At 34.9% G+C, this 25,292-nt stretch overlaps 1 protein-coding gene and 1 long non-coding RNA gene across 2 annotated transcripts in view; one reads left to right on the forward strand and one right to left on the reverse strand.

The window, feature by feature from the left end:
• The first annotated feature begins 1,389 nt into the window (after positions 1 to 1,389).
• On the forward strand, positions 1,390 to 17,386 carry LOC144377734 (uncharacterized). The gene is made up of 4 exons (XR_013438771.1): positions 1,390 to 1,829; positions 8,444 to 8,492; positions 10,876 to 10,901; positions 16,709 to 17,386. It is a non-coding gene; the product is annotated as an uncharacterized LOC144377734 (long non-coding RNA).
• The window catches only part of Unc13c (unc-13 homolog C), a 576,758-nt gene continuing 562,553 nt past the window's right edge, over positions 11,088 to 25,292 (reverse strand). Inside the window, exons 30-32 of the mRNA XM_078049590.1 lie at positions 16,700 to 16,792; positions 15,385 to 15,544; positions 11,088 to 12,816 (exon numbers count right to left, since the gene is read on the reverse strand). Of these exons, the coding sequence (XP_077905716.1) occupies positions 12,531 to 12,816; positions 15,385 to 15,544; positions 16,700 to 16,792 (539 nt within the window). The 3' untranslated portion in view covers positions 11,088 to 12,530. The remainder of the gene's footprint in view (positions 12,817 to 15,384; positions 15,545 to 16,699; positions 16,793 to 25,292) is intronic.

Below are 25,292 nucleotides of genomic sequence, written 5' to 3' on the forward strand. Positions count from 1 at the left end.
TTGTTCCTAGCTGTCTCCTGGTGTGTCAGGTATAAATTTTTCCAGGTGGGTAATTTAATTTTTTTTCCCAATTATTTTGCTGTAGATTCTTTAGCTGGTGTTTGAGCCCTCTAAGAGCTGTTTTGGCTTGCATGACTGTCTATATTTCATTTCATTTTGGAGAATGTTAAGTCAGCTTTGCATTACTAAAGCAAAATGCCTAATAAAAACAACTTAGAAGAAAGATTTATTTTGGCTCCTGATTTTAGAGTTTTTAGTCCACGGTTAGCTGGCTCCATTTATTCTGCGTCTGGGCTGAGGTAGAACATGGTAGGAGTATGTGGTGGAGCAGAGCTGCTTACCTCATGGCAGTTGGGAAGCAGAAACAGAGAGGAGAGAAGGGGGAGAATGGGGCCAGGGACAATATATATCCTTCTAGGGTGTACCTGCAGTGATCTACCTGTTTCAACTAGGCCCCACATCCTATGATTTCTACTACCTCCCAACAAAGTAATCACCCATGAATTAATCTATAGATGCAGTCACAACTCTCATGATCCTATTGCTTCCTACAGAATCTCACTTCTGGGCATTGCTCCACTGGGGATCAAACTTTCAATGTATGAGACTTTGGGGGACATTCCAGGTCCAATCCCTAACAAGGAATGAGAGCTAATAACGCCAAGTCCCTCATCTTGGTGATGTTGACCTTTCAATCTAGCCATCATTTTAACTTGTGTCTCCCCATCCAATCTTATTTTAAAGTTTAAAAATATGGCTCTTAGTAAAAGAAAGAACTTGGCTTTAATCTTGTATGAGTATAGAGAGATTTATCATCTATACATTTATTGTCATAATTTTCATGCTCATAGTCTTCTCCTATGCTTTCTGATTTTATTGTCTCTATATTACTATTCAATTTTCTTTTATTATTTGGACAGTTTGTTGGCTTTTCTTTTTTATTTATTGGAAATATATTCCATTTTTAATTCTATCAGTGATTAATAGTTTCCCACAAACATGCATATATAATCATTTTCAAATACCCATGCTGTGACATTTATTTCAAACAAAGTCAAGTAATGCAGCACATTTATTTCCTATCTTTAAAAAAATCTGATTTCCTAGCTTTCCCTGGATTTTATCAGTTTATTCTGGAGCAGAGAATTCCATCATTTGGAAATATGATTTTTAAGAATCGACTATCTCTCAATAATGTTTTCATCATCAATAATGTTTTCACCTTATCGGCCTTTCTCCCATGAGTGGTTATTTCTTTAATTTAGTTGTCCTTTGTTCAATTAGCTTAATAGTAAATTGATACCATTATTCAAGTACTTACCAATCACTATTCTAAATATTCCATGTGCTTTGGCCAGTATCACTCCCCTTATATTGTATGTATGTGTGAATATGTATCACTATGATGTACAGATAAAAACATGGAAACAATAAATATTGCATATGCATTATCTTATTTAAATGTCAGTATTGTTATGAGTGTGACACAATGATAAATTGTACAGATGAGAAAATTGTGGTTCAGGAGAGTTGAGCAACTTGTGTAATTGCATGAAGCTACTGATGGCACCTAGGCATCAAGATTTCAACTCTGGCTAGTGTCAATCTAAAACTTGTGGCCTTAACCTCTACAGCAATGGCTTTAAGCTGTGGTAATTTTGCTCTTACCGGCAACAATTAGCAATGTCAGAAAAGAAGATAGTTTTGCTTGTTATCATTGAAGAACTGATGGTGTGTCTCTGGCATCTATTGGACAAAGTCAGTGATGCTGCTAATCATCCTGCAATGCACAGGACAGCCTCCACAACCAAGGGTCATTTGCCTGAAAGGTAACATTTTCCATCATTATTTCCTTCTCATTTCTGTCATCATCATAAAGCATGCTATCTCTTGCATCCAAAACATAATTTCTTTTAGCTTGGGCTGTTACATTATAGTTCACTGATGCAATGTCTTCTTGAATCTTGTTAATAACATTGAGGAAGATGGGCTCAAATATTATGTTATTAAAGAAACTTTTAAATATTTTGCCAGTTTGAGTGTGAGATAGTTCTCATTCTTATTTTTCCCTTAAGAGTAATTTTCTCTAAATATATTTTTTACCATTTATGTTCTTCCTCTGAGAATTGCTCATTCATAATTTTTCTTTTCTGTTGTTGAATATTTTATTAATACACATTAATTGTACATATTAATGGATTCACTGTGACATTTCCATACATGCATACAGGATGCATTCATAGTGTCCCTTCATCTTTGTTTTACCCCCACTCTCCATCCCCTCAGCATAGTTCCTGGTTCCTAATAATCACTGTTTGATTTTTAGGTTGACCTCCTCTCCCCTCCCCCACACATGAAAAGGAACATGCAATTCTTGCCTTTGTGTTTGGCTTATTTTACTTAACATGACATCCTTCAATTCCATCCAGATGCTACAAATGACAGAATGTTATTTTTCTTTGTGACTAAATAATACTTCATTGCTTTTATGTATATCATATTTTCTTTAACTGATTTTTCTGTTGATTGGCACCTAGGCATATTTCAGTTATTGTGAAGAGTGCTACAATGAGTATGGGTATGCAGGTATCCTTTTGTATGCTGACTTCATTTCTTTTGAATCTATAATCCAGAAGAGGGATATATGGATGGTATGGTAGCTGGTTTTCTTATTTTTTATTTTTCAGAAACTTCCATAGTTTCCTCCATAGTGGCTGTACTAATTTGCGTTCCCATCAACAATGTCTAAGAATTGCTTTTTCTCTACATCTTCACCAGCATTTATTATTTTCTGTTTTCTTAGAGGAGTCATTCTAAAGTGAGATAGTATCTTATTGTAGTTTTGAAATGCATTTCTCTGCTAGCCAAGGATATTGAGCATTTTTTTTCATATATTTGTTAGCCATTTATATTTTTTTCTTTTGAGAGGTATCTACCCAGGTCATTTGCCTATTTTTAAATTGAATCAATCCTTTTTTGGTGCTTTTTTTTAGTTCTTATATATTTTAAATATTAACCCTCTGTCAGATGAATATCTGGAAAATATTTTCTTTTTCTGTAGGTTGTCTTTTCACTGTTCATTGCTCCCTTTGTTACACAGAAGCTTTTTAGTTTGCTGTAATTCCATTTATCAATTTTTGTTTTTGTTTCCAGAGTCCTACCCAGAAAATCAATATCTATGTCTGTGTCTTGAAGTATTTCCTTATGACTTCCTTTAGTGGTTTCAGAGATTTTGGTCTCACATTAAGGTCTTTGATCCGTTTTGACTTGATTTATATACGGGATGGGAGCCATGATTCAAATGTCTACGTGTGGATGTTTCGCTTTCCCAGCGTATTTGTTGGAGAGGCTGTTCATTCTTTGATGTGTGGATTTATTTCTGGGATCTCCTGTTGGTTTTTTTTTTTTTTAAATGCCAATGCCATGCTATGGATCTATATGTACTATATGTCCTATATGTACTCTGGATCTATATGTAGTATGTCTTGAAATCAGGTATTGTGTTACTTCTAGCTTTGTTCATTTGTCTCAAGATCATCTGGGCTATTTGGGAATCTTTTGTGCTTCCTTGTGAACTTTAGTGTTTTGTTTTGTTTTTTTTTTTTAGTTTTATGAAGAATGTCATCCATATGTGATGAGAATTGCACCGACTCTATAGATCTCTTTGTGTAGAATGAATATGTTTGAATAATACTTATATTCTTCTAATCTATGAAAATAGGAGGTCTTTCCATCTTTTAGTGTCTTTTGAACTTTATTCATCAGTGTTTTGTAATTTTTCTGGAAGGATTTTCATTTCCTTAGTTAAATTTATTCCTATGCATTTTGTGTGTGTGAGGGTGAGTGTGTGTGTCTATTGTGAATGGATTGGTTTCATTTTCAACAAAATCATTATTGGTATATAGGAAATCTATTGATTTTAATATGTTGATTTTGAATTCTGCCACTTGAATAAATTTGCTTATAGATTCTAATAGTCTTTTGGTGGAATCTTAAAGTTTTTCTGTGTAAGCATATCATCTTCCAATAAGGACAATTTAAAATTTCCTCCTTTATATTTGTATGCCTTTTATTTATTTCTTTTACCTCATTTAAATGGTGAGAACTTCTAGGACTATATTGAATAAGAATAGTGGACCTCTTTATTATGTGCGTGATCTTACAGAAAATGTTTCCATGTTTGCCCTATTTAGTATGATGTTGGGCTGTGGGTTTGTCATATACAGCCTTCATTCTGTTGAAGTGTGATCTTTCTACACCTAATTTAGCCAGGGTTTTTATCATGAGGGTATGTTGAATTTTATCAAATGCTTTTTCTGCATTTATTGAGATGATCATTGATTTTAGTACTTTGTTCTATTTATGTGATGTATTACATTTATTGTTTGTGTAGGTTGAGTCATCCTTGCAACCCTGGAATGAAAAGAACAAAATCATGGTGGATAATTTTTTTGATATACTATTGAATTTGATTTACATATATGGCATTTTATTTTTGAAGTATGTCCATTTTTTGTTCATTATGGTTATTAATCTATGGATTTTTTAAAATTGTGTTCTTGTCAGCTTTTGGTATCATAATAATGCTGGTCTCATTGAATGAGTTTGGAATAATTCCTTCCCTTTCAATTCAATGGAATAGTTTTAAGATTTGCCATTGGATCTTTAAAGGTTTGATAGAATTTACCAGTGAAGGCACCCGAGTCTGGGCTTTTCTTTTTGGGGAGACTCTCTATAACTGATTCAGTCTTGTTTCTTGCTATTCTTCTATTCAGGTTTTTTATACCATTTTGGTTCAATTTGGTAGGTGATGTTTTCAGAAATTAATCCATTTCTTCTAAATTTTCTATTTTTTTAGGATATAGTTTTTGAAAATAATGTCTAAAGATCCTTTGAATTTCTGAGGTATCAATTATGTCTCATCTTTATCTCTAACTTTATTTCGGTCTTCTGTAAGTCTGGCTCAAGGTTTGTAAATTTGGGTTATCTTTTCAAAGGTCCAACTCTTTGCTTCATAGATTTTTTTTTGCATTGTTTTATTAGTTCCTATTTCACTTATTTCTGCTCTAATCTGTATTATTTCCTTGTACCAATTTTGGATTTGGTTTCTTCTTAGTTTTATAAGTCCTTAAGCTATATCATTAGGAGGCTTATTTGACATCTTTATTTTTTTTAAATATAGACAGCTACTTCTATAAGTGCACTATTGCATTTGTTATGTATTATAGTTTTTTGTATGTTGTGTTGCCATTATTGTCTATTTCAAGAAAATTTTAAATTTCCCTCTGACATCCTCAATGACAGGTTCATTAAAATTGTGTTGTTCAGTCTCCATATATTTATATAATTTCTAAAATTTGTTACTGACTTTTGATTTTATTCAGTTATGATCAGAAAAGATAGAATATGATTTCAGGTTTCGTTTTTATTGATTTGCTAAGATTTAAGCATTTGTTTGGATGATTGATCCATTGACGAAAGTGAGATTGAAATCCTCCACAATTATTGTATTGGAGCCTATCTCTTAGGTCTAATAGTGTTTGTTTCATAAAATTGGGTGCTCTAGTCTCAGGTACATATAGATGTAAAATCATTATTTTTTCTTGATGCATTAATCCCTTGTTCATCACACAGTTACTTTTGTCTTAAAGTCCATTTTGTCATATTGTCATATAAAAGATAGCAACTCCTGTTTAGTTTTCATTTGCTTGGAATATCACTTTCCAACCTTTCCCTTTCAGCCTCTGTGTGTCTTTACTGGTGAAGTGAGTTTCTTGTAGGAAGAATGTTGGGTCTTCATTTTAATCCATTTGGTCAGGATGCTTCTTTAATTGGAGAACATAATTCATTTACATCCAAGATTATTATTGACTGGTAGGGACTTAGCCTTTTTTCCCCTCTTGTTTCTTGCTTCGGTTTGATGCTTTACTTTATAATGTTTGACCCTTTTCTAATTTCCTTTCGTATATCTGCTCTTTTAGCGGGAATTATGATCATGACACCATGTAAAAGTATAATTCTCTTTCACTTCTAAATGTAAAACTCAAGCAGTTTTTTTAAAGACTGATCTTGTGGCATTAATTCCCTATTTTTACTTATGTTGGAAGGTCTTCGTTTCCTGAAGGACAGCTTGCTAGGTTTAGTATTTTTGGCTGTTGGTTATTTTCTTGTAGGACTTGAACTATATCATTCTGTGCCTACCAGGCTTGTAGAGTTTCTGCTGAAAATTTTTGTTAGCCTAATGGGGTTATCCTTAAATGTAACTTGGGCTTTTCTCATATTTTTAAGTTCTTTCTTGGTCCTGTATTTTAGCATTTTGACTATAATATGCCACAGTGATATTTTTTCTGATCATGTGTATCTGGGGTCCTACTGGTCTCCTGTATATGGATGGCCTTGTCTTTTCTAAGATTAGGGAAGTTTTCTGTGCTCTTACCCTCTTGTTTCTCCCCTTTGGACATACCAGTGATGTGGAGTTTGATCATTTAATGGTGTCTCAACTACCTTGAATCCTACCTTCATACTGTTTTTGTTGTTACTAAATGTGATATTTTGAAATATCTTCCTTCAGGTGTCAATATTCTTTGTTCTTGATCTTGTTTGTTGCTGAGGATTTCAACTGACATTTTATTTTGATTTATAGAGCCCTTTATTTCCAAGTTTGGCTTTTTTTCAGAAACTTTTCTTGTGTTCCTATATTAAGATTTGTGCATCTGAAAAAAATGGATGTTTATATCACTTTTATGGGATGGCCTTCTTCTGTCTTAGGGGATCAGTTTCTTATGCAATATTGAATTTATTTCCAGTTCAGCCCAATGCAACTGTTCTATAGTTTGTTTTTGTGAATTTGAGCATAGAATATACTGTGTCAGAGAGCCATACTGTCTCTGTAGGTCATGCAAGAATGAGGCTATTCTAGCAGTTCAGGCAGGTGTGGTGTAGACAATAGGGTATACCCTGTATTGTTACTCCTGCAGTTGGAACCATCACCACTATTAGGTAATAGAGATTCCTCAGGCACTGTTGATATCGAATCTGTGGCTTGTAAGGGTCTCCGGTATTTGAGGTACCTGGAGTGGTGAGGTGTCTGAAACTCTTGTCCTCTGGCTAGATGGCTGTGTGGACACACATGCTTCATGGGTAGTGGTGGGGACAAGAATCACCCTTTGTGGTATTTATACCAAGTCTTGTCAGCAGTGAAAGATCAGAGAAGTTGTGGCCAGTGCGTGGACCTGTGGCAGTAATTGTTTTCCTCTCTGCTTTGACTGTTGGAATGTCCATGTAGGAGTGGGGCCTTAGCCCTCCTAAGTCTAGGAATGGGTTGACAGCTAGGGGTTTTCTCCCACCCACCAACCCAATTAATTCAGCTGTAGTGCCAGCCAGGGATTGAGTGGGAACAGAATGTGGCTGTCACGAGAGAAACTTTCTAGACCTTCTTAGGCTGCATGCCTTGGTGGGTAGGTTAGTAGTGGAGCCACAAAGTTCTTTCCCTACCTTGTTAGTGACAGGTACTTGTGCTTACCTCTGGTGGGGGTGAGGGCAAGAAACCGTGGGAATCTCATGGATAATTGCCTCTGGTCCTGGCCCTGATGTGAAATCATATAGTCACCTCGCCATACCCTTGGCCTCAGAAGGCAGGATCCTGGTCCTCTGGTTCTTAAAGGTGACGTCCTTCCCTTTCCCTCACCTGTTGCAATACTCATCCCCTATGGTGCCGTGCTCTCAGTGGTTTTATGTCACTCACTCTACCTAGCCAACATGGTTCTTGAGGCAGAGTTTAAACACTGAGTATAGTGGGATGTCTGTGGCCTCCAAGATGTGAAAAGGCAGGATTTTCTGACCCCAAGACCAGCTCAAACTCAGATAATAAGTCCTTCTCAAGATGGCTCTTGCCTAAGCATCCTGCGGGGTTGCTGGGATACGGATCCCTTTTCCAAAGCCAGGATACTACACCAATTTCAGATTACTTACCTGGTCAGACTGTATACCTGTATGGGTTGTAAAGCCTTCCAGTAGCTGGGATCACCAGGATTCATACTGATAGAATTTGCTGGGGTTCTTTCATCTTGAGCCCGGCAGAGGGGAGACGCCCCCTTCCCCTGCAGGTGCCAGATCCTGTGTTTCTCTTCCTATGCTGTTGTCCCAGGCCTTTGGATATCACAAGGTTCCCACTGATATCCAGTGTTCTCCTCTGACCACTCACATCAATATGCAGTTTTGATCCTATTGCTTTGGTTCTTTTGTGAAAGAGCAGGAGAGGACTAGGTGCCTCTATTCAGCCATGCTTCCCACAGATTTATTAGATTTTTAAAATGATTTATATAAATTTATGCCATCTAGTCTGTTTCTTTTAGTGGAACTGTGCATATGATTTTCACTTGTCTTAAATATTAATTTGGTCAAATCAATTTCTTTGTAACTAAAAATTATTCTTTAATCCTAGATTATGAAGACAGTTATTCTGAACCATTACATTTTGACTCAATTGTGAGGTATGAAATTCATCTTGGTTTCATTTTTGTTATGCATTGAAATCTAGTTTTATATAATAAAAGTATGCATTCTACATTATATAGAAATATATATTAATATGTACACTTAACTATTCAACCCCAAATGATACCAGTGTCTCAATATGAATAGCCGTGTTTCTTAGGAACCTACTTAAATTCATTGTCTGTTTATATATTTCTATGCAAATAGAAAGTCATTTCATCCCTCTCGGTCTCCAATACTTAAGGGAGACATTTAAATAAAATGATTTGATTCATGAAGTTTAAGAGCTAAAAGAAAATCTTATCTTTCTCAGGAAATATCAATGTAGATGCTGACAATATAGACCTGTATTAACTTGTCAAACTTGAATGCTTTTCTATAAAGGAGACAAAAACATCATGGGCTTTTCATTTTAGCCTTTTCAGGTTGGAATTTTGACAATCAAGTAAAACCAATATAGTTAAATGATCTAAATACACCAACCATGTAGAGATTGGCCTTAGAGTTTTTTGTTTTGTTTTAGATACAAGTTGACAAAGTGTGTGTTAGCTAAAGGTATCATACTGTAATTGTAAAAATTATAGCTTTCTTTTAACCTGGCTTTGAGTTACCTATACCAGTAATGGGGTATGTTAGTAGTGTTTTGCTGTTCTAATGTCTAAGAACAAGGAGCAATAATGCATAGAAGGGTCAAGTCGCCAAGAAGTTGTCATAATCTTAAATGTGTATACCTAATAACAGCTTCACAATTAAAAGAAAAACAACAGAAATAAATTCACAATTATGTTTGGAGACATCCACAGTTTTTCTCAGTACTAGTAGAAAATCAGAATATTGAAGAACATTCTCTGTCAACCAACTTCACTTTACTGTAGAACACTTCATCTAGCAGCAAAGAATATATTCCTTTCTAGTGCATTTTAAACATTTAGACTGAAACCATACAGAGTGAATGCTTTAACCATGATGGAGTCAAACTGGAAATAAAATATATTTAGAAAAGTCTCTAAATATTTGGAAATTTTATCAGATACTTACATATAACCAATCCATCTAAGAAGTTACCTGGGAAATTACAAAGCACTTTTAAAAGAATGATAACTAAATCCAGCATAGCAATTTGTGGAATTTATTTAAGGTAGTGCTTTCAGGAAAATTTGTGACATTATGTCATTTATTTAAAAAGACAAAAGGAATAATCATCTAATGTCTGACTTTAATAAACCAGAAGGAAAATTAAACCCAGGTTAGGCAGGTGAAAGAAAATAGGACCATTAATATATATCAGAAAGACAGGAGGACAAAAACAGTAACATGCCAACTGATTTAAAAATGTACCCTGATGCTGAGTGTGTGTGTATATATATTTCATAGATTGGGATTTATCTAGCATCAGGAACCATGCCCTAGTTTGAGGTTCTGCAAAACTAACACTAGAAGCCTGTAGCAGAAATATCACTGACCTGGGCAATCCAGGAGTACGAGGAGCAAAGGGACCAGCTGTTTCAAAGACTGGGATGATCACAGAAGCAGGTAGTGCCAGGGGAGGGCAGTCTCTTCCCTGTGTGCCCAAGAAGCCTTCCAAATGAAGGGAGAATCAGACATTCATCCAGGGACATTCCCTGAGTCTTAGGTTAATATGATTATTTTCATTGTTTGTGGCAACCACAGGTGCTATATTGGGCTAGGTAGTATAATAATATCTTTATGTAGCTTAAGCAAATTAAGAGAAAATAAACCTTACTTCAAACTTTTTTAAAAAGACCCAATGAAAGATATTAGACTAGAATTGTCATTCTCTGAGATAAATTCAATATATAAATTATAAAAATAAGTGAATTAGAGGTTCTTAAGGATATGTGATTACCTTAAATAATAATTCTTCAGAATTCCTTTGAATAATAAATGCTCCATTAAGGTTTTAAATACTCTGGCCAAATTTGATTTCTGTGCATATCTTTAAGTACTTGTAATGTGAGGTTTAGATGTGCAGAGCTTTTGCTTTTATCTAGAATGAATAAACTGCCACATGTGTTAATGGAGCATTAAAGTTGACAGAGCTTACTGCCAACCTTAGAGGGATTTTGGAAGTAATACAAGAGGTATTGTCCTGACTACAGCAGAAAACACTTAGGCCTTTGGAGAAAAACAAATGACAGGATTTATAACCATTTCAAAATTACTATCATAATATAGGTACTAATGAGTAAACATATACTGCAAAAATCTCAAAGCAGTCCTGAACTGCCATTTATTCAAATGTTTCATGCTTTATAAAAGTGTTTGTCATATCCTGTAAAACAATAAATCATTTTAAGATAAATCTGACTTTTTCAATTAATTGATGAAAACTTTTATAATTTTTAATTTCCTTCACAGGTTTAACAATGTTCTACAAGATATAGGTAAGTACACTTCCTTATTTTCAGTGTCATGTTCATGGAAGCAGCTATACATTATAAGAAAATATCTGTTGAATGAAAATTAGAACTAAATAATATGAAGAGTGTTATATAGGGTAAAAAGGGCATGGTGTTTTTATTAGTAATTATTTGCATAGATAAAATAAGAAGGCAAAAGTGTTGCAAATGCTTAGTATACATCCATTTATTAATGCATATGCCAGAGATCGCATCATACTATACATTTGGAAAAGTCATTAACAAAGCAATAGCCTAAGAGTTTAACACAAATTAGCCAATCTCACTGGTCTGGGTGTTTTCACACCCAGTAGCAGAATGAGTAGTGTCATCTTTCTCAGAACCAATCTGTTCTTTAACATATTAGGCCAGCTTGTACAAAACAATCGATGTAATAAGTTCCTGTTTCTGCATGTGTAGGTAGTCCACTAACAGTTATGACCATAAATTACAATTACTATTCTGTAACCAAGGAGTTGGGCACAGATTCCAAAAAGGCAGATCCTAAAACTCCAGAAAATGCAATATTTATAAGCTATTTCATAATTTTATAAAACAATGTTGGGATATCAATGTACTAAGCTGCATTGTTTTCCTATTGAATATGATGCATTTTGGGCTTATAAATAACAAACTGAAGAAATTGCTTACAATTTTGCATTTTGTCCTTTCACTAAATAGATGAATACGTGAATTTTGGCTCCATTGCAATGTATAGTAATGCTGCATTCAGTATAAATCACTGTTTTTTTTTAACAAAAGAAACATTTAACTGATTATAGTCATAACTGTCAGAGGGAAATTACTAACAGAACAGTTATTCCATAACATTTCTAAACCATTAAGCCTATGACTTTCCAAAGAATAATTATGGTAAAGCTGAGACATAATGCTATGTGGCAAATGCATCAACTTACCTTTTTTTTTTTTTTTTTTTTAACAAATGTGATGTGACCTTGGCAGTTTTAAAGAACATAGGTTTGTCAATATATCAAACGTTAACAAACTATTTAGCATTGCTTTGTGTAAGTTTGCTTTAATAGCATTTCTTCACAGTGATATTTCAGAAAGGTTGGAAACTGGTCAGCATAAAATATTTCCCACCTTTTCTATTTTAATTTGTATGCAAAAATCATCACAATATATCTGCAGCTATAAAATTACAAATACTTTCTAGAAGTCACTGCATTTCTAGTTATGGTAGAAAAGGGTCTTTACTCAGATGAATGAGGTAAGGCTAAAACAGAAGTTGAGTAACAAATGATTTCTGATGGTGCCATATAAACTAATGTAACAAAGATAACTAATGGACAAACTTAAAAAACTTTTCATTTGTTTCATGGCTAAGAAATTGGTAATGAGATGAAATAAACACTTAAAGATAATCTTGATATTTTACTTTACATCATAATTTTGGCACTTCATGGAACATTGATTTCCCAAAGACCAGAATTGGTATAAAAGTTCAGCAGGTTTTGCACATACCTTGTTGACATTGTACTTGAGTACTGGCAAACAGTGAAACGTAGTGAAATAAACATTCCCATGTATTTGCACATGCATGCAGTAGTCAATGAGAGTTTATGGATTCTCAAAGATATTTCAGTATTTGTTTCAAGCACTCTCTTCAGTAGATCTTGTTTCAGATTTAAGTCTTACAAATTCTTTAGCAACATCATCGTTGGTCCTTTGAGAGAGTATTCTGAGGATAGTCAAACCAGTTTCATCCATGGAGACATTTTTCAAAAGAGGATACCAAGCCCCATAGCTTCCTTTTTCAGCTATGTTCTGTAGTTGAATTACTGTCATTCCAATAACTCGATCTTCTCGGGCAAAGCAGTAATCCTTAACTGACAGGTGAAGTTCATAAGCCCCTGGACGGTTTTCATTACCTAGAACGCTGTGTGAATTAGAAATACAAATTGAGCAGATTTTACTTATAATTCTAAAATACTAACATTGTGTACCTTGCTCAAAAAGGTTATGGTGGCAAATAGAGAAGCAATGTATTTTAACCATGACCCTTTAAATTTTACTTAAGATTTTCCATTAAAATTTATGACAGTAACCTAACTTACTTTAGATAGAAAAAAAATACTGCCTTAATGGTAAGCATAGTGATCAAAATGAGAAGTAAAATACTGTGTTGTTTAATTATTAAAATCAGGATTTCACATATTCTCATCGATAAAGACTGTGGCTAGGATGGGGAGCTAGTTTTGAGGGGTACTCTTTGAGGAATCTCTATGCTAATTCAACATCAGCAACTATTATCTTTACCCAAGGCTCCTGGAAAAGCTATTATATCTAAGTGCCTTTACTCAGGGGAATAACTATGCTACAATAGATACAAATCTCCAGCCTACATCAGTTCCAGTAGAGTCTGGTACTTCAATGCCAATTCCTTCCTACAGTTAGGCCTGTCAAGTGTGTAGCTGAGGGTGGCCTCTACTAGCAACAGCCTACGACAACCTGTCAGTGTAGAACTGCATATTTTGAAGAAGGTTGAGTGGTGATATTCTGGGAATAGTCTTCTTCCACCCATTATTTTAATTCCCTCAGATGTTCTTGGCTTTTTAATGAATGCACATATATCTGTCAGCAGTACCAGCTTCCAATATTCTTTTCCAGGTGATATTTTTCTGAGGAAACATTTTTCAGAGTCAAATTTTGTCACCAGATTACATTGATACCTGTGCACTTGTTTTAGAGACAATCTGAATGCAAAATAAATTGGTGGCTTGATAAGAGGAGAGCAAAATCTGATAGCAGTCATATCTTTGTGTACATTAAAATTCTGCCTTTCCAAGAATAGTGGTTGTGGTAATTCAGTGTTGACATGTAGACCTTCACACAATCTAAGTGATTTTTAGTACTTTAGAAAACTTGTGTAACTTGGAAGAGCAGACAGGTGGAATTCTATGAGCTGGTTTATTACTAGGAATTATTGTGAGTAATCTATTAGACTCTTGATGCATATTGTAGAATAGTAAGAAAGTGAGATACCAAGAGAACCAACCAGATCAGTAAGGATATATGGAAATTTCTAAGGTTTTTGTCCTGGATCTCCTTCTCTCTCTCTAGGTTAGCTCATTTAGATTTATGGAATTGCATAAGATCTATAGAAAGACAGTTCTAAAATTATACCCAACTGAGGATTTGACATCTCGGGTGTCCAATAGGCATCTCCAAAACAAAATCCTTGATGTCATGTCCTTTCCCTCTTTTCCCATTTAAATAAATCACAATTTTCCCAGGTTAGTTCTCATGCCCAAAACCTAGGGTGGTTCTTGTTTTCATCAGTGTCAGGTATCTTTGTCCCACCTGGATCCATTCTCCACTCTTGTCTCTTCACTTTGTTGTCCTGCATTCTATTGCAGTGATAGGGTTTTTTCTTGTTCTGGCTTGAACAAGAAAAAATTGCTTTTGGACAAAATGAAGCCCCAGAAGGGTTCAGAAACATTGAAGTCAGGAGTCTTTACTTGCTTGGTTTCTTGGATCTGAGGCTGCCTTGAGAGATATTTCTGTCCATGGAAAGTTGCTGCTCCCAACTGACAACACATGGAGCTTTTACTTTCCCAGTGTTACTAATGTCCTAATGGCTCTCTGTCTCCTCCCTTCAAGATGTGGAGAGAGCCCCAAATCCCATCACTGTAGCCTAAAGTCCCCCGTACTCACATGTTTGTAAATTCCTTTTTACGTAAGCATATCCTGAATTATCTTAAATTGAATGTTCCCAGGACTATGACATGTCTTTCTACATCCAATTCATGCAAGAATATAATTCCAACATGTATCTAGAATTTTTCTATTTCTTCCTTTTTACTACCATGAATTAGTCAATATTATTGCTTGCCAGGATAACAAATAAGGTTATTGTGATTATTATAATATCTTTACCTGTTTGTTCTTAGTTCCTTTACAAAACAGAATAATCATTTAAAGATTCAATATTCATCCCTTCATCTGAAAACCCTCCAAAGGGTCTTCTTATGGAGAGACAATTGCAAACCCTTAATACCTCTCTAAACTCATCTTACTCTGAGCCACTCTACCCTATTAAATAAGCCATGCTTGCTTCCGTTTTAGACTCCTTGCATCAGCTCTTTCCCTTGGCCTGAAACACTCTGGACTCTCTTCCCTATAGGACTGTTATTTCAGGATTCAGTGAAGCTTTCCCGACTAGCAACTAGCCATAGTACTTATTGTGAAGTTCTCTGCATAGTATTTACTACCCTATGACAAAAATCTTAAACAAAAATATCGTGTTTTTTTATCCATAGCTTACATGTAACAGAAGGTCTTTGTCATGTATCTCATAACTACACATTGCCCGATACACAGTCACTAAACAAAGGGAACGAGAATGGGCTTTCTTCATTGCATCCTACAGAATACTTACACCAAGAGGCTTTACTTTAGAATAGCCATTGGCTGGTTGAATAAATAAGTAAGGTTTATGACTTACAACTGGAATGTTTCATTGTACTTTGGTGACCATGTGTTGCTTTTTGTCTTTGTGCCTTGTTTTCTCTTCTTGTCTCCAAGGTTGGGACCCAGTAGGCAAACTTCCACAAAGGGGCGGAACATTGCTGAGGTCTGCCAGTTTAGGTCATTAATAGCAATCACTAAAATCCGAAAAGGGAAGGGATTATGTTAGCAAATAAAGGTGTGGAAACTTAGCTTCCTCCATGTGGTTATTATGCTGAATTTTTATTCTAAAAAAGTGATTTCATTTGATGGTGTCCTAATCCCATTAACAAGGAAGTAACCTTGAAGGAAAAACAATTTACTCTCCAAAATGCACTCCTGACATGAATTTCTAAGCTGTGTGGCACTGGCATGGTGAAAAATTAGGTACAACTGATATGGCTTCTGTTACTAATGACAAGTCAGCATTCCTTGTTATGTAAGACCATGGTGTTTTTCACATCAAGAAGTATGTAGGAAATATATGAAACTCCAATTTTAATTTTCAGACTGACAATATTTTCAACATTTAAGTACAAAAACATTAGCTTTATTTTAAAAAGTGAATCATGGACATTTACTTCATTATTTTTCAAGTGCAAATATATTACACTGTATGGATATACCACCTATACTTAACCAGTCACTTTAAACACTTAGGTGTTTCCTAATTTCAGGAAAACAATTTCAAATGAATGTTCTTATTTTGATATTATCAAAGCATAAGCAAACAAATGTCTTGGAATTGCTAATGCAAAAGACACTTTATATGCATGCACCTTTATCTGTATTCTTACCAGTTATCTATTATATTCTAAAAGAAACATAGCATTTTACTCAATATACTCATGATCAAAACCATGGTATCCTGATATATTTTAAATTTGTTTTACATAATGTATTTTATAGACTGTAGCTAACTCAAATTTTACCTTTTAAATTATTCTTGCAGTGAGACTGCTTTTACAATGTAAAACTAATAGATTGAGCCATATATTAGTTCAAAAAATGTTGAAAATCACAGAAAGAAATAAGTTGATAAGTCTATGTGAATAGTAAGAACCTAACATTTAGCTTTGAGAAGTTATGAAGCCAACCATAGTACTAGTTTCTAATTAAAATCATAATACCAACCATGGAATGTACCTAGTTTGGAAATTTAGATACCTGTGTATTTAAACCATTCAGATGTTTTAAATAATTGTTTTGGTTTTCTGAAGAAATTGAGCATGACCTATATTTTAAAAATTAGATATGAGAAAAATTACATTTTCTTGCTATGGCTGTTTAATTTATCTGAACATGAACCATACCTTTTACAGTGACCTTATGCTCTCCAGTTCCTGGGGTTGCAGTGACATCCACGTGAACAGATATCTGACCCACTGCATCTTTGGAGGAGCGACCTGCGAGTAAACAGAAGTTAACTGGCCTGGAATTTTAGATGTTCATCAACTTGTCTATGTTCTGTGCATGAGTTACAATGTTATTGGAAGTAAATGGTTCTTTCCATTAGTAGGTCATAAAAATTGTTTTCTATACAGGTTTGGGTATAATTATACTTAGCCTATTGAGCTAAAATTTCATAGGGTCTACAAAAGTTATAAGATACATTATTTCTGTTACATGAACTTGCAGTTGATTTACTCTGAACTTAATAAAGTTGTAGTCACTGCATATATACAAGGATGCATCATTGCTTTCATTCTTCTAAATTTTTTTCTGTGATTTGACAGACCAGCGTAGTAGAGACCCAAAGATGACTCTGGAGAGCACTTGCTTTCATGAAGCTCACAGTAGTCCAGGAAGACGAAATACAAAGGTGTTATTGGAATAGGGTAAAGGTATGATAGATACATTTGCAATGTGTATATATGGCATAAATAAGAGTAGTCAACTCTATGCTGGTGAAGATTAATTCAGAGTTAAACATGTTGTATTGGAAAGTACCTGTGACAGAGTCAAATAAAACTTGAATTCAAGCCATAGTTATGTCACTACTGGTTCTGTGATCCTATAATTTACTACATTCTTCAGCCTTAGTTTTCTCATTAGAAAAATGAGATCACCAGCCTTGAACATACACATTTTTTCCCCATGAATCAAGACACATGCAGTCATTATTAATCTTACCTTTTACCTTTTCACCTAAAATGATTTATGATGGTCATTCTATTCAGTATTATATAAAGTTGCCATATTCTTTTCTATGACTGAGAATGCTACAGCACTAATTACAAAGTAAATGTTCAATGGATATACATGCTTGAAAAATGAATCAAAGAAGATTGCAAATATTTAATATTAAACACGAATATATTACAAGTTAAACTGGAAACAATTGAAAAATGGTTATCATGAATTAGTATCTTTCACTTATACAAGATTATTCATAGTATAATGAGTGGGATATTTTTCAAAGTTACAAAATTTTAGTTTGTAGCCCTTTACATTCTCATTTGTAATGTGAGATTAACAAGAATCTTATTTTCTGTGAAAATATTCTCATAAAATGGTTAATTCCTAAAGCTGAAAATCTTTAACTTCAGAAAATCATCAGGATTTGGGCCAGAAACTTTCAAGAAGACCTGTGGAAGAGCCTGTTCACTTCTAGGGCCTCCTTTACCCATCATAGCCATTTGATAATAGATTGAAATTATAAAGTGGTCATTCTGGGCATAAGTAAAGAGGCTGGCTATTCTCTGCTGGAAGGTGGGGAAAGAAAAGGGGAAAAGTTCCCTACTCCTGAAGGGGAGAAAACTGAAATTGCAGTCCAGATAGTCATTTTGTTACAGGACTGGTTGTCTAGATATTTGACTTGAGCAGAGTCAAATGGGTGGAAAAAAAAAAAAAAACACAAAAAAAACTGCGTGTGCCCAGCCTACAATCTGAAGTCCGTAATTCCCAAGTATGGGGGATGGTTCCTGAATGGGCTTTATGTGCTAGATCTGGACATGAGATAGGGAAAAGGCCGTTGTGGGCTCTGTTCTTGTCAGGGATGGGGCCAGGCTGGGTGGAGCAGAGGCAGGTACCTTAGAGGACTGTGGATACTAACATTACAAGAGGCTAAAAAGGAGTAAGTAGCTAAGTGTCCAGCCTTATGAGAGCCCATCAAAGCCTACGGGAACTATTTGGAAGTGAGTCTCACACCAGCTGCTCTAGGGACATCTTTCCCAAAGTCAATGATCTAAGACAAATGGATAACAACCTTTGGCCACTAAAGGTTGCCATCAAAGTTCAAATACCATTTTCCATTGTCTTCCTTTTCCTTCCTTCCCAACACCAGGGAGACTACCCCGAGGAGGAGGAAAGGTATACACCAGAGAAGATCACACTTTACTCCTCTTCTCCTGGAGGCACTGTTTTAGCTTGCATTTAGGACAAATGAGGAAAGCTCAGGTGTGAAGGTGGATGAAACTGATAAAACTCAAATTTTCTAGTATCACCAAAAACAGTAGGAACCCCAACTATGATATTAGTAAGGAGGGTGTCTACTCTATAAAAAGCAGGGTTCCTGAGAGAAAATTGATAGTAATCTTTGGAATAGTTCCACGTTGCTGGATTGATGATATCCTAAGGAAATGGAGCCTTCCTATTCAAGAACACAATAAGTGTATCTTCCCATTATTCAAGTCTTTTTGCGTGTGTGTGTACATTGAAAACATTTCTTAATGTACCTATCATGCTTTAAAAAAATCTAGTCCTAGGTATTTTATCTCATTTTAAATGGACTAGTTTTCTTTATAACTTATAATAAAAAAGTTAATTTTCTACCTTAATTTTTTTTAACCGAGGCAACTGAGTTTTTAATGAAAGATTTTCATTTAGTCCTTAAGGGTATGTGGGTATAATAAAAAACAATTAGCTGGTCTTGCTTGCTTTGGCTGATTTTATTGGCTTGTACTTCTATGGTTTTAATGCATGATGTTGTTAAAAGTGGGTAGGTTTGTTATCCTCCATTGGGCTCTCCACATTTGTTTTCTACCTCATCCATCCTGCTCTATGCCCTCAGACTAATCTGTATGAACAATCAGTGATGCCCTCTATTCTAGCATCCAGTATTTTGGCCAGATGTGTAGTCTGTGCCAGTCCCCTTTTGCTGGCTGAATCCTGTAAACAAATTTTCCTCAAGCAGCTGTTGTTAGGTGACAGTCTCTTTTCTGACCCTGATAACTTCTTCCCTTCCCCTTTTACTTTTGTCATAGGGAGGTTAGTCTACTTTTCCTTCTGGCTGTCTAATATCCTGCCCATGCCTTTGTACCTGGTTCCTTTATTAAATTCTCTTCCAATTGGGATGTGCCAATTGAATCCTGTTGGGACAGGAGTTAATGTCCTGATTGGAGTTAATATCATTGATTTGCTCCTAACAGAAATGCTTTTAGTATTTCCTCAATAGTCTTGTGTTTTGAGGATCAACAAGCTAATATTTGGTGGAGTAGGGAGGGCTTAAAATATGAACATTCACTGCTTTTCCACAGTGGGGGACATGCCTAAGGAGGGTCTTGAAGGTTGAATTGGAATTCATCTTGTAGACAAAGGTAGCAGAAGAAATAGCAAATAAACAAATGTAGGTGCATAAAGCAGAAAGGTATGTCTTAGAAACTGCAAAGAATTTAGTATGGATGGAGCTTAGATGCAGGAGTGACAAGTGGAAATGCTAGAAAGTTGAACTCATCCTAAAGCTGATGAAAATTTAGTTTTTAGTCATGAGATTATAGTCAGGGATTTTAAGAAATCCTCTCATCTGTATAAAAGATGGATCTTTCTTTTCACCCCATTCTCTTCTGCAGAGCTTCACAGTTGCATCTCACTATACTGAGGATCAAACCTTAAAACCCAATATTTGACTAGGATGCCTTTTATTCCATCCACACTGCTAGTACCTGCTGCTATCATTGAACTAATTCTTCAAAACCTCCTATTTTATTTTTTTTTTAAAAAACTGCAAGTTTGGAACATTTTCCATATTCTATGAAGCCCTGTCCAAATAGCTGTATTATTAAATTCTTTCATTTTTACATTATAAATATTTAATTACATTCTTTTTTATATCTTTTTTTTCTTTTTTTATTGGTTGTTCAAAACATTACATAGTTCTTGATAACCCACTTGAATCAAAGTGTGAAATATGATTTATGAACTCCCATTTTTACCCCGTATACAGATTGCAGAATCACATCAGTTACACTTCCATTGATTGACATACTCATGTTTGTTGTATTCTGCTGCCTTTCCTATCCTCTACTATCCCCCCTCCACTCCCCTCCCCTCTTCTCTCTCTACCCCCTCTACTGTAATTCATTTCTCCCCCTTGTATTATTTTTCCCTTTCCCCTCACTTCCTCTTGTATGTTAATTACATTCTTGATTGCCGCATACTATGTAACATGGTACAAAGACTTGTGGCAATGGAACAAGACTGCCCTGAATATGTTTTCTGTTGCTCATTAACAGTTACGAAAATGAAAGTCCACAGAGTTTTAATTATTTTTAAATGGTGAGAAAACCACATATATAAAAGCATTATTATAAGGATAAAAGATATTTTTTTAAAAAATGTGGGTTATCTGCCCATAATAACTGCCCAATAAATGAAATGTGTTTAATACTTTAATCCCTTAAAGATTCTTGAATAATGCCATATATGAAAATTATGTAAAACCTCCATGAATATTATAGTTATCTTAGCCATAAAATTATCTTTGAAGGGACTACAGTTTTCCCTCAATGACTTTGTAATTCTTTTATTGCATTCAACTAAGGAAATTTTACAGATAAAGATGTCAGATTTTCAAGGATCTCCAAATGGGAAAAGCCCCCCCCCTCACCGTCATAAAACATCAATCCTGTCAAATGTATTTTCTCAATAGTTTTTTAAAACTATTTTTGAAACCAGGGATAGCAAGAAAATTCCTTCAAACAGAAAATGCATACAGCTTGTGACTTTTAAGACAAAAAATAACAAGTACTGATGAAGACTTGAAGGGAATCTTTATGCACTTGGTAGAAATATAAATTTGGAGTCATTATGAAAAACAGTATGGAGTTTACTTAAAAAATAAAAACAGAGCTACAATACAATCTAGCAATCCCATTATTGCCCATACATCCAAAGGAAATGAAATTAATCCATCCAAAAGACATCAGAACAACCCTGTTCACTGCAGCACTATTCACAATAGCCACGAAATAGAGACAACCTAAGTGTTCAGCAGCTGAGCAGACAGAAAGTGCACATATAGTGCACATATACACCATAGAATACCATTCAGCCATACAAAATGAAATCCTGCAGTTTGCAACAACATGGATGGAATTGAGAGATCATTATGTTAGGTGAAATAAACCAGGCACAGAAAGACAAGTACTGCATGACTTCACTCATGTGAAATTTTATAATATTGATCTCTTATAAATTGAGAATGGTGCTTTCCAGGGACTGGGGAGTAGAGGAGAGGAAGACAGAAAGGTAGATCAATAGAGACAGAGATGGGAGCAAGATGTTATATAAAAAATGAAAATCAAGACTACAATGATTACCATCTGACCCCAGTCAGGATGGCTATTATCAAAAATTAAAAAAAAAAAGGCTGGTGAGGAGAAGGAGAAAAAGTAACTCTTATATCCTGTTATTGGGAATGTAAATCAGTGTAGCCATTATGGAGAAAATTATGGAGGATCTTCAAAAAACTAAATACACATCCACCATATGATCCAACTATCCCAGTTCTGAGTAGATATCCAAAGGAAATGAAATCATCATACAAATGGGCCACCTGCATGCCCATGCTTATTGCAGCACATTTCACAATAGCTAAGGTATGGAATCAGCCTAGGTGTGTATCAACAGATGAATGGAAAAAGAAAATGTGGTACACATACAAAATAGAGTTTTATCCAGCCATAAGAAAAATTAAAACCTGTCACTTGCAGCAAAATGGATGGAGCTTAAGGACATTATTTTAAATGAAATAACCAGATACAGAAAGACAATTACCACATATTCTCTCAAATGTGCAATCCCAAAGGATTCTACCTCAAAACAGAATAGAGATTGTGAAGTGTATGTGGAGGGAAAGTAGGGTGGTTGAAATTGATAAGTATACTGCATAAAAATGTAAGAAAATATCACCCTGAACCCCTTCTATAGATTTAATCAACATATTTTAGTTAAAAAAAAATCACAAAAAATGAAACAATGAACAGCTAAATAAATGTGCCTAAAGGCCTGGGGATATATAGCTCAGTGGTAAAGTTTGCCAGCACACACAAGGCCCTGGGGTCGATCCCCAGTACTGGAGGAAAAAAATGTGACAAAATCCTTTTAAAGTGTAGCCTTTAAATACAGAGAATGTTAAGTTTTCCCCAATTTGCTCCGTTGTAGCTACTTGTACATTCTGTGTATGCTGTATGCTTTTTTCTGAAGAGATACACAGAGCTGCATGGGGACTGGGATGGTAAATGTCTCACTTAGTACTCAGCAGTACCTGAACATTTCTGAAACTTCCTGGGTGGAAACATTTACTAGACTTCCAAAATACAGTTCTTTTTCCAAAACAAAATTGTGACATTTACTGATTAGTTAAAAGAAATATAGTGAAGAGAAGTGGCTGCTTCCACTACTTGAAGAGTGGAATTAGGTCTGAGAGTTTTATGACAGTTATGAGTGTATCAACCAGTTAATGGGTCATCGTTCTTAATGTTAAGGATCATGCTGTTTGGAACTGCATTTTAGAACTATGTGTTGGTGCTTTCATGGCCTCTCTCTAGCACCCATCTTATGTCCAGTGTTGTAGATGATTGTGCACATTTCCCTCCCTGGCCATGTACTCTAGCATCAGGAAACTTCTATTATAAGCTCCAGTGAGTTCCTTGATCCATGGGTTCACTTTGCAGTTTTAGTCATCTGTGGTCTACAGTGATCCAAAAAATATTAGATCAACAATTCCAGAAAAAAACAGTTCTTAAGGTTTAAATGAGTATACCATGCTATAATAACAGCTGTTCTATTTTGAATTATTAATACCTTACTGTGCCCAATTTAAAAACTAAGCTTAATCATAGATATGTGTAGGAAGATATGGTATACATAGGATTCAATGCTGTCCAGATTCAGACATTCACCAGAAGGAGTTGAATGTATCCCCCATGAAGAAGGGGAGAGAGCACTGTAATAATCCATATTTCTTCTAAGACAATTAACTCTGTATCCTATTAGTATATGTTAAGTGGCCAATTAAATATTTGCTAATTTAATATGAAGAAATCTTCATTTTACAAGGTCTCTCTATATGCCTGAACTTCAGGTCTTACATTTTAAAATATCTTCCAACAAAATCTTTAAGTTTCAGTTACCAAAATATATTAATAAGGTACAAACTTCATAGCCTGGTTCTTTGGTCTAAAAATCACTATGTAAATCACAGGAGAGCATTTTCAGTAACCAATCACAATGATTAGTCACTGTAAGTCTATGCAGTTTATACAGACAAGATGTGTAGTTGTATCGACACCTTATTTCCCAGTTATAAACCCATATATTGCGACTGTGGTTGTGGCTCAGTGGTAATGTGCTTGCCTAGCATGCATGAGGCACTGGGTTTGATTCTCAGCACCACATAACAAATAAAAAAGGGTCCATCAACAACTAAAAAAAAAACAAAAAAATAAACCCATATATTTTACAAACAAGGATAATTGTAAGAGGGAAATGACTAGAAAAGATCAAAGTGCCACAAAGAAAGAGTAATAATGTCAGGATGCAATTTGCATAGAATATCAATAGTTAATAGAAGAAATTACTGACCCTGAAAAATTACTCCACTCTGTTATCCTTGCATAGTGTCTAGATAGCAGCTAAAACTTAGTGAAATTGAGTCCACTGACATAAATGAGGACAAGATGAAGATATTCTAATAGATATGTTGTCATAGAAAATCCTTACATTAAAAGTCCTTTCAGAACTATCATGCTAAGTGAAATAAGCCAATCCCAAAACACCAAAGGCAGAATGTTCTGATTGTGGATGCTGACTCAATAGGCTGTGCGGAGGGAGAAGGAGAGGTTCCCTGGATTGGACATGGCAAAATGGTAATGGGAGGCGGGGATGGGAAAGACAGTAGAACGAATCGGATGTAACTGTCCTATGTTCATATAGGAATACATAACTAGTATAACTCCACATCATGTATAACCACAAAAATGGGAAATTATACTCTATGTATATGATATGTCAAAATGCATTCTACTGTCATGTATAACAAAAAGAATTTAAAAATTAAAAAAAAAATTAAAAGGCCTTTTGGAGAATGTGTTACAGATGAAAACATAGCTCAGTGGTAGAGCACTTGCTCAGTATGCACCAAGCCGGAGTTTAATCTCCAGCACCACAAAAACAAAGCAAGAAACCTAAAGAGATAACACCAAAAGCAGAAAGGATAGAAAGTTACAAACTTAAGAAATAATATGACAAGGCACAGAGAAGTTGCTTGTTCCTTGTACAATAAGAAAAATAAGTGTCATTCAAAATACTCTTGGTAAAATTAAAACACTTATTCCTAATGTTTCTAATGATTTAAGTTATAGTACACTGTGTATTAATTTTACTACATTTCAATTTCCCTGTGTACTTATAACTGACAGAAATTTGGTGTTTGTTTCTGACAAGATGTTTTTAAAAGTCATGATAGAATCATAATTTTTCCTTTTAGTTTATTAATATTGCTGTGCTGTTTCATCTGCAGTTTTTTTTACAGTCCTCCATTACTATGCAAACTGACAACTGTACATTTATTTTAGTGGGTTCATGTAATCCTTTTGCAGATGCTAAAACTTTAGAAGTTTAAATCAGTCAGACATGAGCAATGTGTGCTAGACTATGCAAAACATTTTATCTCCCATCTTGAGA

Source organism: Ictidomys tridecemlineatus, chromosome 5, assembly GCF_052094955.1.
Source record: "Ictidomys tridecemlineatus isolate mIctTri1 chromosome 5, mIctTri1.hap1, whole genome shotgun sequence".
NCBI classification, from domain to species: domain Eukaryota; kingdom Metazoa; phylum Chordata; class Mammalia; order Rodentia; family Sciuridae; genus Ictidomys; species Ictidomys tridecemlineatus.